The 16,911-nt window shown below is 45.8% G+C and overlaps 2 protein-coding genes across 2 annotated transcripts; one reads left to right on the top strand and one right to left on the bottom strand.

Moving 5' to 3' along the window:
- Positions 1 to 312: 312 nt before the first annotated feature.
- Positions 313 to 5,729, top strand: UBP24 (ubiquitin-specific protease 24). The gene is made up of 7 exons (XM_048698914.2): positions 313 to 705; positions 1,359 to 2,651; positions 2,732 to 2,916; positions 3,417 to 3,658; positions 4,093 to 4,235; positions 4,875 to 5,051; positions 5,280 to 5,729. The coding sequence occupies exons 1-7, from the start codon at positions 688 to 690 to the stop codon at positions 5,466 to 5,468; spliced, it is 2,247 nt and encodes a 748-aa protein (XP_048554871.2). The 5' UTR covers positions 313 to 687; the 3' UTR covers positions 5,469 to 5,729.
- Positions 5,730 to 7,116: 1,387 nt separating this feature from the next.
- On the bottom strand, positions 7,117 to 8,230 carry LOC125535847 (protein EARLY RESPONSIVE TO DEHYDRATION 15). Its single transcript, XM_048698915.2, has 3 exons — positions 8,096 to 8,230; positions 7,670 to 7,980; positions 7,117 to 7,560 (listed from the first exon to the last, which is right to left on the bottom strand). The coding sequence occupies exons 2-3, from the start codon at positions 7,968 to 7,970 to the stop codon at positions 7,391 to 7,393; spliced, it is 471 nt and encodes a 156-aa protein (XP_048554872.1). The 5' UTR covers positions 7,971 to 7,980; positions 8,096 to 8,230; the 3' UTR covers positions 7,117 to 7,390.
- Positions 8,231 to 16,911: the final 8,681 nt, after the last annotated feature.

Here is a 16,911-nt window from a genome sequence, read left to right as displayed (position 1 = left end):
GCATATTTAAGTGACTCAATCAAATTAGAAAGAAAAAGAAAATAGACTAATGAAAATGCTTACACGAATCTTCACGTAAAATCAATGATGTAGGAGTTAGATGTGCAATACTCAGAGCACATCTTTAGCAAAACTGTTTTAGAAAATGTTTCTGTTTTGACAATTTTGACGAAAATAGTGGAGTAGAAAGGAATTTTTGTATTGGGAAAATGATGGCACGGCACCGCAGGGCACCCAATGAGACCGCGCGGCGCAGCGGAACGAGGCCATAAAACCCCAGCGGCACGGCCCACCACGGGGTCGCCGCCCACATAGGCAACAGCCAGCCCTCCCCCCACACGCCCCCTTCCTTCCCAACTCCTCTCTCCCCACGCCTAAACCACACCGAATCCAAACCCTACGCCCTCGCCTCCGCCGCCGGCCCCGCGGCCCCCCCGCCCGGCCGCGCCTCTCGCTGATCGCCGGCCTCCTCCCCGTCCCCAGCCCCCCGCGCCGCCGCGCCGCGCCGTTCCTGTGGCCGGCAGGGCAGCGCGGCCGCCGGCATCTAGGCGCCACCCCCCGCGGCCGGCCGCCCCCTTTGATGTCTCCCACCCGCCGCCTCGGCTCCCTCTGCTCCCAGGCGGCTCCCCGCGCGGTCAGCTCCACCCCCACACCCGCCCAGTGCACGGTCCCCTCGCCGCAGCGGAGATGAGCGGCGCCGACAAGGTATAATACATCGCATCCATACATCCGGCCATCCGGGCGTTCGTGCGCATTCACATCGATTAATCGCGTGATTTAATTAATCCTCGATGCTGCCGCCGTGCTCGGCCGCCGCATTAATTACGGCGGGGGCGGTTTCTAGTTGGGTGGCCTGAGTGAATTGATGCGGTTTTGCCGTTTTGGAGCACTGTCTAGCCTGGCTGATGTGATGCTACCGTGTGTGTCAAGCATGCTTGCGGCACTAGATGCCGAAGCACTGATGATGTAGGCTTATTTGGTGGTTACCTAGATGATCAGTGCTTTTAAGTGTTGTTGCTTGGAGTCGTGCGGAGTACACATTATGGAAGTGTGTATGATCAGATGGGATCCAGAGTTGAGTTTCCTTAGGCCAGACGGCCAGCGTGAAAGTTGTATAGAAGCGGTTAAAGATACACCTTTTCTAGCAATTTAACACTGATATCTTGATATAGTGGTTGTTTGGACGCGACGCAAGCCGCTTTAGTACAAAATTTTCAGGTGTGGTTAAAGATACACTTTTTCTAGCAATTTAACACTGATATCTTGCTATAGTGGTTGTTTGGACGCGACGCAAGCCGCTTTAGTACAAGTTTTTCAGGTAGTCATTTGTTCTCATCATAGTTTCTTCTGTAATGCAGGTTGTGTTGTTTGGGTCCTTCACGGAGGATGAGACTAAGTTGTTCCAGGGGCAGCCTGCTAAAAGTGAGGAGAAATCATGGGAACTGCCTGAGATCCAGTTTGGTTCACTGAATTTTTCTGTGCTAAGTTTAGAGAAAGCATCGAATGCTATCACTGAAGGCTCTGCTCATTCTCCAAAGCCAACTTATGGCCATACAAAGGATCACGCTGGCAGTAATAAGAAGGAAACTGTAACATCTACCTTACCAAATGGTGGACCAGTGCTGTTCAATGGATTTCCTGCCGAAGTTTCTCCTAATAATGGTATTCTCAAGAATGTGAAGTCTGAAGCTTCGGTCCCTTCAGCTGGGCCTGTCAGCAATTTAAAGGAGAACAAAGCAACGGTTGCTTTAGCTGGCCCTGTAAACAATGTAAAGAAGACTGAAGCTCAAGTTCCTTCAGCTCGTCCTGTCAACGATGTAAAGAAGAATGAAGCTCTGGCTCTTTCACCTGGGCCGATCAACAATGTAAAGAAGGACGCTACAGTTCCTTCAGCTGGGCCTGTCAACAATGTAAAGAAGGACGCTGCAGTTCCTTCAGCTGGGCCTGTCAACAATGTAAAGAAGGCTAAAGCCACGGCTCCTTCAGCTGGGCCTGCCAACAATGTGAAGAAGGCTGAAGCCACGCCCCCTTCAGCTGTGTCTGCCAACAATGTGAAGAAGGCTGAACCTACAGTTCCTTCAGCTAGGCCTGTCAACAATGTGAAGAAGGCTGAAGCTACGATTCCTTCACCTGTGCCTGTCAACAATGTGAAGAAGGCTGAAGCTACGGTTCCTTCACCCGGGCCTGTCAACAATGTGAAGAAGGCTGAAGCTACGGTCCCTTCACCCAGGCCTGTCAACAATGAGAAGAAGGCTGAAGCTACAGTTCCTTCACCTGGCCCTGCTAACACTGTAAAGAAGACTGAATCTGTGGTTCCTTCAGTTGCGCCTATCAAGAGCATTAGCAGTTCAACACCAATTGAAGGGCCAGGGCCGCACCATGATGGTCTCAGATGTACAGAAAGCAGCAGTTCAGCTATGTTAGTAACTGAGAATGGAAGCACAGGTGCTGATGCACCTATTATTGCAGCTCCAGCAGATGATTCCGTCACAATTTTAAATAAGGAAGACTATCAGAATAAGCCGTTGCTTCCTCATGGTTTGAAGAATACAGGAAATATATGCTTCCTGAATGCAACTTTGCAGGCTTTCCTTTCATGCTTCCCTTTTGTTCAGCTTGTACAAGGCCTGAGGAACCGGAGTATACCTAAGGTACTACTACCTAAATTAATCAGTTCAATGTCCTCTCTGCTGATTTCATTGGCTTTTGTTCTGACTACTGCTAATTTTAGGCTGGCTACCCTACTCTGAGTGCATTCATTGAGCTCGTCTCTCAGTTTGATGTACTTGACGAGTCTACTATGAAAGACGAGAGGTTTGCTTTAGTCGCTGCAAAAGTAATCAATCCTACCATGTTCGATCAAGTTCTGAGAAATTTTACTCCAGATGTACCGGCTGGAACATCTGCTCGGCCAAGGTAAGTTGACGCTGTTCTTGGTTATTAATTTTTGAAGTGAAATTAATGAAATGTGATGCTAATTTTGGGCTGTCATAGGCACTACTTGAGAATAGCATTCTTTTTTCCTGTTTGTGCTTATTTTTGCCTTTTTGGCATCTTTTTGTATAGCAAGACATGGATCCCATCAGTATCATAATATATCCTGTTTGTCCTTTACTAGAATCCTAATTTGACATTGAAACTATAACTAATGCTTATGAGCATGATGAACTTCACTAGAATCAGAAGCTTCCCAGTAATATCTTATTCTTGAAACTTATGGAACATTGAACTGAGATAGATGCCATCTTAGGCTCTTAGCTTGAAATTGGTTCAAACAATATATTTTGCTGTATTGAATGCATGGACATTATGCATGCTGGTCTGATTTTGTGTTACTGTAAATATCATGTGTTAAAATTTATTTTCCTAGTAACATGGCTTCTTAATTCAGTTTATGATGCTTTGCATTTCTGCAGACAAGAAGATGCCCAAGAGTTCCTAAGTTTTGCCATGGATAGAATGCATGATGAACTGTTGAGGCTTAATGGCAATGGTTCAAATTCAAAGGAAGGTATGGTTGTTTCTTCTGATGATGACGATGCCTGGGAGACTGTAGGTAGGAAGAACAAATCTGCAATCATGAGGACACAGAGTTTTGTTCCCTCCGATCTAAGTGCTATTTTTGGAGGCAAGCTACAAAGTGTAGTGAAAGCTGCAGGTAACTGTTTCTTGTGCTGAGAAATTTCAGTTCTTTCCTTTTAACTCTGATCTATCAACTAGATGCCCTTTTGGGAAGGTTTTATCTCCTGATTCTAGCTATATTTGTGCTCGTGTAAAGTTTTCCCTGGAAATACTAGTAACTTAGCTTGTAATAGAAACGATGTTCCCTAAACATGCAGAAGTGCTGTCAAGGAAAAGACATTTTTGCTTATCCTTGAACTTTAAATAAAAACACGTCAACTGTTCATTTGTGCAAAGAAGTTTCTTATCATTGTTGTCAGAAATCCTGCATTAGATTTGTGTCGGTTATCTGAAGCAAATTCTCACTGTAAATTGAAATCATTAGCGTTGTTTGGTAAAAAATGAGGGAGTTTCAGTTATGAAGTTTCTTACCCTCATTTTGTATCTTCTTTTCGGATCCATTCATTATAGGTAACAAAGCATCAGCAACCGTTCAGCCTTTCCTGCTGCTCCATCTTGATATATTTCCAGATGCTGTTCAAACGCTTGACGATGCACTTCATCTGTTTTCCACCCCTGAATCTTTGGAAGGATACAGAACAACTGCTGGAAAGGTTCTTACTGAAATCTGTGCTCAGTAGTTTTGACTCCTGAATTTTGCAATTACTTAGCTCGTCAGAGAATTTGCTTACATTATTTCAGAATTATATTACATATAAGGGACATCATGCATTCTGCATTAGCGCCATTCATCTCTGATGCATTATATTATAAACTACTCCCTCCATTCCTAAATATAAGACCTTTTAGAGATTCCACTATGAACTAGTACATACGGATGTATATAGACATACACCCTCCGTCTGAAAATACTCGTCATCAAAATGGATAAAAAAAGATGTATCTAGAACTAAAATACATCTAGATACATCTCCTTTTATTCATTTTGATGGCAAGTATTTCCGGACGGAGGGAGTACTTTATAGTGTAGATTCACTCATTTTGCACCGTACATAGTCTATAGTGGAATCCCTGAAAGGTCTTATATTTAGGAACAGAGGGAGTACCTGATTAGTTGGTTGGTTGCCTTCTTTGATCTAGATCTTAGTACTCTGTTGATACCGCTATAATCTGAAACTAGGTTGTTGAACTATACCTATGTACTGTACACCTCAGTGCAACAGTATGGTTCTCTTCACAATTATCCTTTTGAAATTAGCTATAATATTGACTGATGAAACTTGATCTTGCAGGCCGGAGTGGTGACAGCTAGGAAATCATTCAAGATACATGAACTTTCAAAGATAATGATACTGCACTTGAAGAGGTTCAGTTATGGAAATCGTGGGTGTACTAAACTGTACAAGCCACTCCACTTCCCTCTTGAACTGGTCCTCAATCGGGATCTGCTGAGCTCACCATCATCAGAGGTGATAATTTCCTTGACACTCAATTTTATTATTGCCAATATAGTTGGTATATCTACTATTTGGTCAATTATGCTTTTATCATCTTGTCTTCTTTATCCTTGATGAGTGTGTGGGATTAGACTTCTTTATAAGTTTGTACAGCCCTTTGTAAAATCAGATGTAACAGCTGTTTCTTGGTTATTACACATTGATTACTTCATCTAACATCTCGCCTTTGGTCGAGTGCAGGGTAGAAGATACGAGCTCGTTGCAACCATCACTCATCACGGGAGCGGCCCGTCCAGGGGCCATTACACCGCTGATGCAAAGCGTGACGGTGGGCAGTGGCTTCGGTTCGATGACGGCCATGTCATGCCCATCAACGTGAACAAGGTCTTGCATAACCCAGCGTATATCCTGTTCTACAAGCAAGTTTAAGTCTGGTGTTACCATGCGGTTGATCGCACCCTTCCTCTCATTGCTGGAACAGTGAGTTATACTGTCTAACTATGGTTGTGTTAAATGGTAGCTGCCGTGTAACCGCAGAATCGAGTGTGTCAAGTACCCTGGTTGCGTGACCCTATTTATATATATGCCTGGTAACGTAGTGATGAGGGGGGTGGGCATTCCCGCTCAGCCCATTTTTGAGGTCCTGTAAAATGCACCTGCTCATCTTGGTAACCATGAGGTTGCTATTCATCCTTTGTGCTCGTGTTATGGCGATGTGATGTGTGCACTTCTTTACATTTTAGGCGACCTAATTGAAAGTGGCCAGTCTTCGGCTGCCTCACTCACGATTGGATGACCGACCATGCGCCATTTCTTCTTGAAATGCCGGCATCTGGGTTTTGTCGATCTCAAAGCTTTAGCAACCAAAGAGAGCCATTTCTTCTCGAAAAGCCGGTATCTGGTTTTTGTTGATCTCATACCTTTTAGCAACCAAAGAGAAAGAACAGTTGCAAGAGTCACTGGTCAATTTGGCAAAGCTTGAAAGCATTTCCATTTCAAGGTGTTGAATCCTGGTCATCAGTTCTTCCAGCAGCCAAACGTCAGTGCTTTATTATTTGACGTATGGCATGTATAGAAGACTTTGAACAACGACCTCTCTCCATACGTGCAGACCACTAACCCATTCAAACTAGTATCCACTTGCGCTGTGCTCGGCTGGGTGGCTTGACCTTGGTACTACCTGACAGTTGATATCTCGTGACGGCCAGTGTTCTCCTTCCTGCTGCTTATTGCTTTCCTTCCACTTCAGACAACCATACGTTGACACATGCACTCTTGCAGCATCTTAACTTGTAAGCCAAGGCATTGTACAATGCAAGGCGTTCAGCGGAGGTGCTTAGATAAATAAACCACTGTTTCTTTAAGCACCGGTGCTTATTTGCATAGAATAGACGATTAATTAGACGTCTCATGTAAAATTAGGCACTGGTGCCAGAAAAATCAGGTTTACAAGGCCTAATGGTGGCAGATGATCAAGTAGCATGCCTGTATTTCCAAGTTCCGATGCGTGTGATGAACCGCTCAGTCAGAAAGAGAGGCACGGAGAATGCAGAGCCCTGTTTGTTTCAGCTTCAATTGGCTTCAAATCATATGCGGGTTCGCTTCGCAACTGAAGTAAACTTGGACATGCTTCAGGCAATTGCACCGAGAATGGTCCGAATCCAGATTGATTTTTCCTACTAGAATCTTCTCTCTAAAGCTGAAACAAACAAGGCCTCTGTACCGGAGATCAATCTAAAAGCAGCTTCTTGTTTGCCCTCTACTACCTGTTGTACACAGGTATCTTGCTCAACAAAGGTGTTTTCCTCTTATGCGCAGAGGACAGAGCGATCTCTGCCGGATACCTTCTTGATCAATCCACTTCCAATTTAAGCTCTTGATGGCCAAATCGGACCAAGGGATCTCCCTCGGAAACCTTCTTGATCAATCACTTCCATGCTAAGCTCTCCATGACAAAATCAGACAGTGATCTCTCTCCTTCTATTTTAAGCCCTTCATGGCAATCACAGACAGTGAAGAATCATGCACAAAATCAGGAAAAAAACACAGTGGAAGCAAAGCCAAAAGAGAGAAGCACTTGAGAAAAGGTCCAGCGTTGGACCTGATTACCATCTCATCATATTACACATGATCTTTTTTTTTTGGCTTTTGTTCTTGACCCATTTCTGGACACGGGAGGAGGGAAGGGAGATCACTAGCTAGCAAGCAGGGGCCTGCAGTTTGTTTTCCCCTCCATTTTTCAGCTGTATACACAGATGCAGGGAGAGACTAGACTGAACCCGACTGAACTGAACTCAAGGTTACACTACACAGCAGCAGCGGCGGCGGCCAAGGGCCGGCCCGTTTAGCTTCTAGCGCGGCTGGTGGATGGCGCGGCGGGCGCCGCCGCCGGCCCTGGGGCCGACGTGCTGCGCCGGCTTCTCGGCGTGCCTCATCGGCGCCCAGGCTGGCGCCGGGCCGCCGCCCCTCGGCGAGTTCACGCTCAGCGTCTTCAGCACCGCGTCCATGTCGCCGCCGAACCCTGCAAATTCAGAGCGATCAAGTTCGCTGGTCAGCTTCCGGCTGCTGCTATACTACCTCTGCCCCGGTGAGGAGGAGGAGATGGACAGACGGTGGGAGGTGTACCGTACCTGCTGGTTTGTAGTGGTAGAAGTCGGGCTGGGGCTGGGGCGACGGCGGGGAGTAGAAGAGGTCGTCGGCGTCGAGCAGGTCGACGGAGTCGTCGGGGAGGAGGGCGGCGACGTCGTCCACGTCGACGTCGTCGGCGAGGTCCTCGTAGAGCTGGTGCTGGCGGAACCAGTGGTCGCGGAACCAGGCGGTGGTCTTGACCAGCTCCCACCACTCGGGCGAGTAGTCCTCCACCTTCTTGAACGCCGCCGGGATGAACATGGGCGCGTCCGGGTTCAGCGCCGACATCGCCATGGTGCTCATGATCACCTCACTACACGCAGAAGCAAACCAATCAGCTTCCGATCATCATATCGATCGGTACTGTAACCACGCCATGGCCACCACAGATCTGTGCATCGCGGCCAATTCCCGGCGTTCTTGCTTACCTTTTCTCTGCCGTTCGTCGGTCGTCGGGGCGGACGAAATATCTCTCGTGGTTATCTGGGTGGAGACGGGTGGGATTTCTGGGGTGTTTCGCCGTGCCCGTGCCGGGTGGGGGGGAGGGGGTGTTTATAGGGGGCGGGGGGGAGTGCGGTGGGTCGGGTCGGGGTGGGGGCGGCTCCGGGGTGGGTGTGTGTGGGGGGGACGGCGACGGGTCGGCCTGGCTTCTTCCGTGACGCGGTGGGGCGCGGCCAATGGGGAGGAGACCTCTGGCGCCGCGGTGTACACTGCGCTTTGCCGTGCGCGGCGCGGGGTGGATTTTCTGTGGGCGCCGCGGCGGTGGAGCGCTGATGGGTTTGGTTTGGTTTGGCTGGAACGGCCGGAAGCTTCTGCCTTCCCGCGGACGGTTGCTTGGTTGGTTTGGGGCCGAGTCAAACGCACCCGACCTGCCTGTCGGTCGTAATTCGCGAACCATTTTTTATGTACGCATCGCAACCTTTTGGAAATTTAATCGGGCAACCCCGTGGAGCACGCACTGGCCCACCGCTTGATGTGAACGCATGCAGACGAGGGGTTCGGCGGATTTTTCCAAGGGCAAGCGCCATGAGCACGACCTTTGTTATTGTGTATGTGCGTTCGTTCGTACGTATGCTTTAAAATAAGGATATTACTATATGCTTATATGAGCTAGCATCAGGAGCAAAACCACGGATGAATAGTCACGTTAGATCGGGCGCTTTCACGTACGAACAAATGCGTCGCGATCCAGAACCGGAACCAGTTGAGGGCGGGCGGTGGCGTCGTCCACGGAAAGCTAGGAAAAAGTAGTGGACACGGTCGCATGGCGCATGAACCACACACTGCCTCACGGTTCACCGGTGCCGGGGGGAAAAGGAGGAGCAGTTACTGATCTCGACAGCTATGTGAGCTGAGCTGATGAGCATCAGTGGGCCAAATTACGATCAGGTTACACGATCTTAAGGAGGACACGTTGGCATCCTCCTCCTGGCTGAGCATGCCAAGTCACTGTCGTGATCGTCTCAAAAAATTCCAGAGCCGATGCATATCTGGAAGAAGGGTGTCTCAGAAATATCTCGGAGGAGGAAGTAAACGTGAACGCATGGTACCATTTCGATGTGAACGTACACCGAGGGGACCGACCGACTTTTGCTATGAAGGATTCGGGAGAGCAACTAGTGTGAAATATGTTCTTCAAGTACGAGCCATGTAGTCTAGTTGGCCGGTCATATATTCTAGATATCATGAACTTGCTTTTTTAGAAAATTTTGTTGTGTGGACACAATGTCTCGTCTATTGGGTGACCAAATTTGATATCTGCGAAACCAAAAAGAGAAATTTTAGATATCGATAATATTGTAAGGACATTTAGACGTTGTAAGTGAAATTTGATTTGTTTATTTAGAGAATAGGCACAATTTGAGTCTGACTTTGAATTAATAAAGTCATCAACTGGCCATGATTACAATCATGAACAAAAACAGAAAAAAGAGACGGCAACACGACTGATACAAAGATGATGAAGAAAGAGCTCACAAAGCAACAAATGCTACAAGCTCGGAGAATAGGAAGACAAAAAAAAACGAAGGTTGGAGACATCAATGCCCTGTTCCGCGAACACCACATAGGAGAAGAGGAACATGCCAGCTCGAAAGGCGAAAGCCCGCGAGCGAAATAAGGGCATGCAGTCGTCAAAACAACTGAGGTCATTGCACGAAACAATCGTTCGTTCCATTACGGGAGGAGGCTCCAACCTTCTTGCCTCGGCTCGAAAGGCGTGGCACCGTTGATAGATGGAGCTGCCCACCCTAGTGCCGCCACCCAACAGAGTAGGATTTTCACCCGGAAGACTTACAAGGGACGAGTGAGGGGAGTATAAGACCACAACAGGGCCTCCATGGAGGAAGACAACTAAAAGGATCGAGATGGATCCAGAGATGGGTGAATAAGTACAATTAAATTTAATTTGATTATTAGAAAGTCTAGGAAATGTAGAATATAAATGTGAGCCTAGCGATTGCTTCGGTGAGATAACCAATGCAATACAATGTGTTCAACTAGATATACTGAATGCAAAGGCTAAGTGGCCCAAGTAAATCGCAAGTAGGGGGTAGAGAGATAACTCAAGATACAAAGATGAGAATGTTCCTCGAAGTTAACTTGGAGGAAAGCTAGCCGCCCTTGGAGGGATGACTCTTACCATGAAGACACACCAACACCACGAATGCTCATCCTCTTATCCTTGAGATATCGCAAAGAAAACGATTATTGACGATACAACATAATTGAAAATCTATCTGTCTCAGCTAACCTCATCATGCATGATATTTCTCTCCGGAGAAATGAATACCACTTGTAGAACGGAGTTGCTATTCCTTTGAAAGGAATCATGTTAAACTCCCGTTAGAAGGAGTACATGCGTACTTCCTCAAATCACTACATTCATGTCTCTGAAAATAATTTCAATGCATATTCATATGATTACATTCGCAATGCACAGGTGACCTCCATAGGACAACAAAGAAAATTGTTTCTTGCTCAATCCAGAAAAATGAGGTCTCCACTTCCCAGACAAGTGTGCGTAGTGAAAACTAACTAACCCTTCTTGAAGGAACAATCTCAGGGATTTCCTTCGCTAATCATGAGCCATGAGATGTATATTGTTGTTGCTATTTGCCCCTCATTTGTCTGTTTCTTTTGTTTGTTTGACTCGTTTTGTTGCCGTCTGTTGTGTTTTTGTTTCGTACGATGAACAACTCACTCAGAGTTGTTGTTTCGTCTTTCTTTTTTGGCTGAGTGTTTTTGTTTTGGACCATGTTTCCCCTCTATTCTCTCTCGTCTAAATCTATGTTGCCTGTCAGCATGTAATTTAATCTGAAGAAAATTTCCTTCCAACATCCTAGGTTGCGAAAGAAATGGACTTCGAACTTTTATCTATTTTTGGCATAAGCCCCTTCAAACCTTTCGGTCTCCCGCTCCACTCCCGACATTTTGGCACGTGCCCACAATCTCCACAATCGTGATTGTACCCGTTGAATGTGGAACGTCCATCGCTTGAGGACCATCGATTTCGGCGAAGTGGTTAAGCCTTCGGCTATAAATACCCCTCCATCCTCCTCCTCAGTTCATCTGCCTTTTTCCTTCGAGTCCGTATTCCATCCTATAGTCCAAGCCCGCGCCCGAAGCCACTCCGGCGAGGAGCTATGCCGTGAAACTCGGTGGGAACTTGCCGCATTTGTCCACGCTGCTGCGGCAATCTTCTTCACTACATCACCGTAGTTGATGTTGGAAATATGCCCTAGAGGCCATAACAAAGTGGTTATTATTATATTTCCTTAATCATGATAAAGGTTTATTATTCATGCTAGAATTGTATTGACCGGAAACTTAAATACATGTGTGGATACATAAACAAATACCGTGTCCCTAGTAAGCCTCTATTAGACTAGCTCGTTGATCAAAAGATGGTTAAGGTTTCTTAACTAGAGACATGTGTTGTCACTTGATAACGAGATCACACCATTAGGAGAATGATGTGATGGACAAAACACATCCGTTAGCTTGCATATGATCGTTCAGTTTATTGCTACTGCTTTCTTAAGGGTGTGTTTGGTTCGGGAATGAAGTGTAATGGAATGTCATGGTTCTGTTCCATAGGAATGGAATGGTTCCATCTCCGTGTTTGGTATAATAATGTAGTGGAATGGAATGGTTACGTCTCCATGTTTGGTTGGTGGAATGGTATGGAATGAAAATTGTTCAAATTGGTGTTTGCTTTTCTGGTATCATATGCAACATTGATAGTATGTTCCCGAGCTTTCTTTTCTAATTCAAAAATAACATTTGATTTGTATTTTCATCATCGAGGAAAACAAGTCAGGTGCCTCCACCAAAGTGAAAACATCCCTGGATTCTCCTATCTCGCCTCGCCCGACATACATGGAGATCACACCATTCTGGACATTCACATCAGAACCACATCTAGTTTTGAGGATCGGTGCTTACATGGATTAGCCAATTGAACCTTCCTGAATTCTTCTAAGCCGCCACCATCGCTCGCCATGGCTGCCGCCTGGAATCAGGCGCCCTTCTTCCTGGCCTTGGACATGGGCCCGTGTAGGATCCAAAGTATGTCTAGAGGGGGGGGGGTGATTAGACTACTTGAGCAAATAAAAATCTAGCCTTTTCCCAATTTTAAGTCTTGGCAGATTTTAGAAACTTGGCACAAGTCAAGCAATCAACCTACACATGCAATTCTAAGAGGTATAGCAGCGGAATGTAAATCATTACATATGGAGGTAAAGGGGAGGAGTTTAGAGGGAGCAAACGCAATGTAAACACAGAGATTTTTGGCGTGGTTCTGATGGGTGGTGCTATCGTACATCCACGTTGATGGAGACTTCAACCCACGAAGGGTAACGGTTGCACGAGTCCACGGAGGGCTCCACCCACAAAGGGTCCACGAAGAAGCAACCTTGTCTATCCCACCATGGCCATCGCCCACGAAGGACTGGCCTCACTAGGGTAGATCTTCATGAAGTAGGCGATCTTCTTGCCCTTACAAACTCCTTGCTTCAACTCCATAATCTTGACGATGGCTCCCAAGTGACACCTAACCAATCTAGGAGACACCACTCTCCAAAAGGTAATAGATGGTGTGCTGATGATGAACTCCTTGCTCTTGTGCTTCAAATGATAGTCTCCCCAACACTCAACTCTCTCTCACAGATTTGGATATGGTGGAAAGATGATTTGAGTGGAAAGCAACTTGGGGAAGGCTAGAGATCAAGATTCTTGTGGTTCGATTGGAATATCTTGGTCTCAACACATGAGTAGGTAGTTCTCTCTCAGAAAATGAATGTTGGAAGTGTATGCATGTTCTGATGGCTCTCCCCATGAATGGAGGAAGGGTGGAGGGGTATATATAGCCTCCACACAAAATTTAACCGTTACACACAATTTACCAAACTTGGTGGGACCAAATAGTGAAACTCGGTTAGACCGATTCAATTCAAAATGTGAACGTTAGGCTTTTCGGTGGGACTGACATGATCAACTCGGTGGGACCGATGTGCTAGGGTTAGGGCATAACTTGATCTCTGTGAGACCGATCACATGAACTCGGTGAGACCGATTTCAGTAATAGGCAAACAGAGAGTTGGTCAGGCAAACTCGGTGGGACCGATCGCTCATTTCGGTAAGACCGAAATATTACGAAAAGGAAACAGAGAGTTTGCATTGCGAACTCTGTGGGACCGATCGCTCATTTCGGTTAGATCGAAACGTTACGAAGGAAAACATAGAGTTTGCAATCCCATCTCGGTGAGACCGAGATCCCTATCGGTGAGACCGAGCTGATTAGGGTTTTCGGCTATGGCTATGTCAATTGAACTCGGTGGCGCCGGGTAGATCAAATCGGAGGGGCCGAGTTTGACTTTAGGTTTAGGACATATGTGGAATTGAGAAAGTGGTTGAGGGCTTTTGGAGCATATTACTAAGCATTTTGAGCAAGCAATCCATTAAGCAACACCTCATCCCCTTTTAGTAGTATTGGCTTTTCTTATGGAATCAATGTGATCTTGGATCACTAAAATGAAAATGTAGAGTCTTGTGCTTTTGCCAATATGTGTCCTTAGCATTTTGAGGGGTCCACATCTCTAGCCCATGCCAAGCCAATCAATGAACTTTCTGAAATGATCATCTTGAAATAGTATTAGTTCAATGAGCTATATGTTGTTAAAAATTACCAAAAGCACCCAAGGATTAGTTGCACTTTCAATCTCCCCCCTTTTTGGTAATTGATGACAACATATAGATCAAAGCTTTGACAAATGATAATAAGAATGAAATACATCGTTGCTTTGAGAAGTATGTGATAAGCAAGAGCTCCCCCTAAATTTGTGCATTGTTTAAAATTTGCTTTGGAATGCAAATGCACAATTGATTAGGAACATGGGTTACTCTTCCATGTCACATACATCTTGGTGGAGCACTCAAAATGATAGCATGTGAAATATACACTCATCACCAAGACAAAGTGAGTGATCATACATGAGAGATAGAGAATATCATCGTCCAAGCACAAACGTTAAAGTATGATATGATCAAACACATGAACATACAAGTATCTCACACACATAACCATAGTGTATCATCCAAGCAAGCAAACACACAAGTAGCAAATAAGTAGCAAAAGAGGCAAAAAGAAGCAAATGTCCCTCTCTCTCTCGAAGCCTATGATCTATACACTTTCTCCCCCTTTGGCAACAAGTTACCAAAAAGCTCGAAAATGCATAGTGATATGCGGCTCTCTAAGCTTGATCCTAGGGAGGTGGCGTGGAGAGGAGTCCTGCAACAAATGCATCTGAGGAGGTTGAAGGAGCTGGTGGAGTTGCAACCGAAGGGGCAACTGAATTTGTGGCTGTAGGAGGTGGTAGCTCTAGTATCTGTCATTGGCACTGCTGCAGACCTCTGCCTTCTGGGCACCCTTTGATATGCATCAGTGGTGGTCTTGCACTACAAAAAAAAACACTTCCATGATGATACGTGTTTGTCACAGTAGGTCGCGTTTTTTGTCATGCATGTACATCCGTGACGATTTTATGACATAATCAAGATAGTCATACCTGTGCTGTTGTAGAAGTGTTCCATGACATTACCAAAATTATCATCACGGAAGTGTCCACTTCCATGACGATAAATTGCGCGTCACAGAAGTGCTTTCGTCAAGGGTGACCGACATGTGGCATCCACCGTAACGGAACGCCGTTAAGCTATCGGGTTGGGTTTTGGATCCGATAACCCGTTAACAGCCCCGACCAATGGGGATTTTCCATGTGTAAAATCATCATTGGCTGGAGGAAACACGTGTCGGCTCATCGTTGGGACAGATGTCATCCACTCATTGGACGGAAGGCGCCTATGATACGTCGACACATGGCACAGCCCAACAGAGGCCCATTCTTGTGAAAAGGCCGGCTCGTTTGACTTGGTTAAAAGGTGGTGGGCCAGCCCATGGAAAGCCTGTTAACGGCCTGTTCGCATATAGCCCATTTACAGCCCGCTAACCCAAGGCCCGTTACGCCCTATCCGAATTTGGCCCAATAGCGTCATCTGGGCCATCCAATATGATTCCAGCTTGTTTTCACTTCTGGCGCATGTATGGCCCATGACGTCTTCTGGCCCATATGAGGCCCTATGTAACTCTTGGCCTATTAACGGCTCGTGGTGAAACTAGCCCGTAATGAACAGTGTATCACTTTACACCCATTAACATCCCATGGTGAAACTGGCCCATAATGAACAGTGTATCACTTTATACCCATTAACGGCCCGTTATTCCGTTGGGCCGTTTCCAGCCCATGTTATCTTTCGGCCTTCTCAGAGCCCATTTATTCTTGGGCTCATTTCCAGCATTCGTTTACTTATGGCCCTTTACTGTCATTTTCTGCTTGTGGGCCAAATTCAACCCGTGGTTACAGTCGGCCCGTTTGTGGTCCGTTAATACGTTGGGTCGTTTTCATAGCGTCATCAAATACGGCCTATTAACGATGGCCCGTTATGGTCGGCCCATGAACGGACGATTCCAACTCTAGCCCGTTTACGGCCATAATGCGGTCTGTTTGGCCCATGTTTGGCCAATCGATCATACGACCCGTATAAGGCCCATTGATGATACGGCCCGCAGAAGGCCCATTGTTTCTACGGCCCGTAGAAGGCCCACTGTTTCTACGACCAGTAGGAGGCCCAGTGTCACTACAGTAAATATTAGCCCATGGTTATTGTGGCCTAGTTTTAAAAAATAGGTTATTGCAGCCACTAGCTAACCGCGGAAAAAGAACTGCAATGACTACAAGCAAACAAATAAACAAGACAACAAGGAAATAAATAAGCAAGCAACTAACGCTAGGCTTCATATTACATCCACTGGGCATCAAAGTTCGCCACCAGTGCAAATATAGGGAACAAAGTAGCATATCATATACACCGGTTGTCAAAGTTGGCGACCAACGCAAATAAACGCCGCAGCAAAATAAATCCAGAACTGAAACCACTTCAGAAGATCTCAAGAAACAATATCCTGGGTACCCATAATGCTGGCAAGATGCTTAGCAAGCTTATTAACTTTCTCTTTTTTGGCACTTAAATCCTCCAGCGCTTGCTGTTGCACCAGAAAAAATTCATCTGAATTCTGCAGGGACTTCCTCAGTCCTTCAGCTTCCTGTCGCAGCACATCTGATCGATGTCTTTCAACTTGAAGTTGAGACTCAAGAAGACGAACTGATTCAGGCAGCGAGTTCGAAGAGCTTGTGCGAGCAGTAGTGGCCAGTAACTCGAACACTGCATCAAGACAGGACTTTTGGGTTCCCTCACTGTCGTCAAGATAGTTTTTATCAGCTTTCTTGGAGACCAACAGGGATGTCTCACTATCTTGAACCTTATCTGCATTACTTCCTTTACCATTGGATAGCGCGGTACTGTTCTCCAATATTTTGTCTGCATTCTAAAAGAGAAACAAGCAGACACATCACATGTTTACCATGTTGTATATGAGACTCATTTTGGTAAATGAGTTCAGTAGTAAAGTGGACAGGATAACAACATGAAACAAACATATATCTATGTACCATGGTCACTTTATGGTCTATATCATTCTAGTTTTTGTTGCCAAATCAAGATAGAGACATAGTTCAAATAATATTTGTTCAAGACAAAGCAGAATAGATAGAATATAAGTGTGGGTAACTATAGAGCAATAACAACACTTGTAATGTGCATGACATGAGAACATAACTGTTTATTC

Source organism: Triticum urartu, chromosome 2A (assembly GCF_056163025.1).
Source record: "Triticum urartu cultivar PI428250 chromosome 2A, HENAU_Tu73, whole genome shotgun sequence".
Taxonomy (NCBI): Eukaryota; Viridiplantae; Streptophyta; class Magnoliopsida; order Poales; family Poaceae; genus Triticum; species Triticum urartu.
Note: the sequence above shows the minus strand (reverse complement) of the source record. Positions and strands in the feature narration are given on the sequence as shown.

Bases quoted from the DNA above. Each gene is read 5' to 3' on its own strand.
- UBP24 (XM_048698914.2), top strand. The intron at 2,652-2,731 runs GTACTACTACCT...TGCTAATTTTAG, and splicing joins GGAACCGGAGTATACCTAAG to GCTGGCTACCCTACTCTGAG. The intron at 3,659-4,092 runs GTAACTGTTTCT...CATTCATTATAG, and splicing joins AAGTGTAGTGAAAGCTGCAG to GTAACAAAGCATCAGCAACC.
- LOC125535847 (XM_048698915.2), bottom strand. From the start codon at position 7,970: ATGAGCACCATGGCGATGTCGGCGCTGAACCCGGACGCGCCCATGTTC. The intron at 7,561-7,669 runs GTACGGTACACC...CTGAATTTGCAG, and splicing joins CTACCACTACAAACCAGCAG to GGTTCGGCGGCGACATGGAC.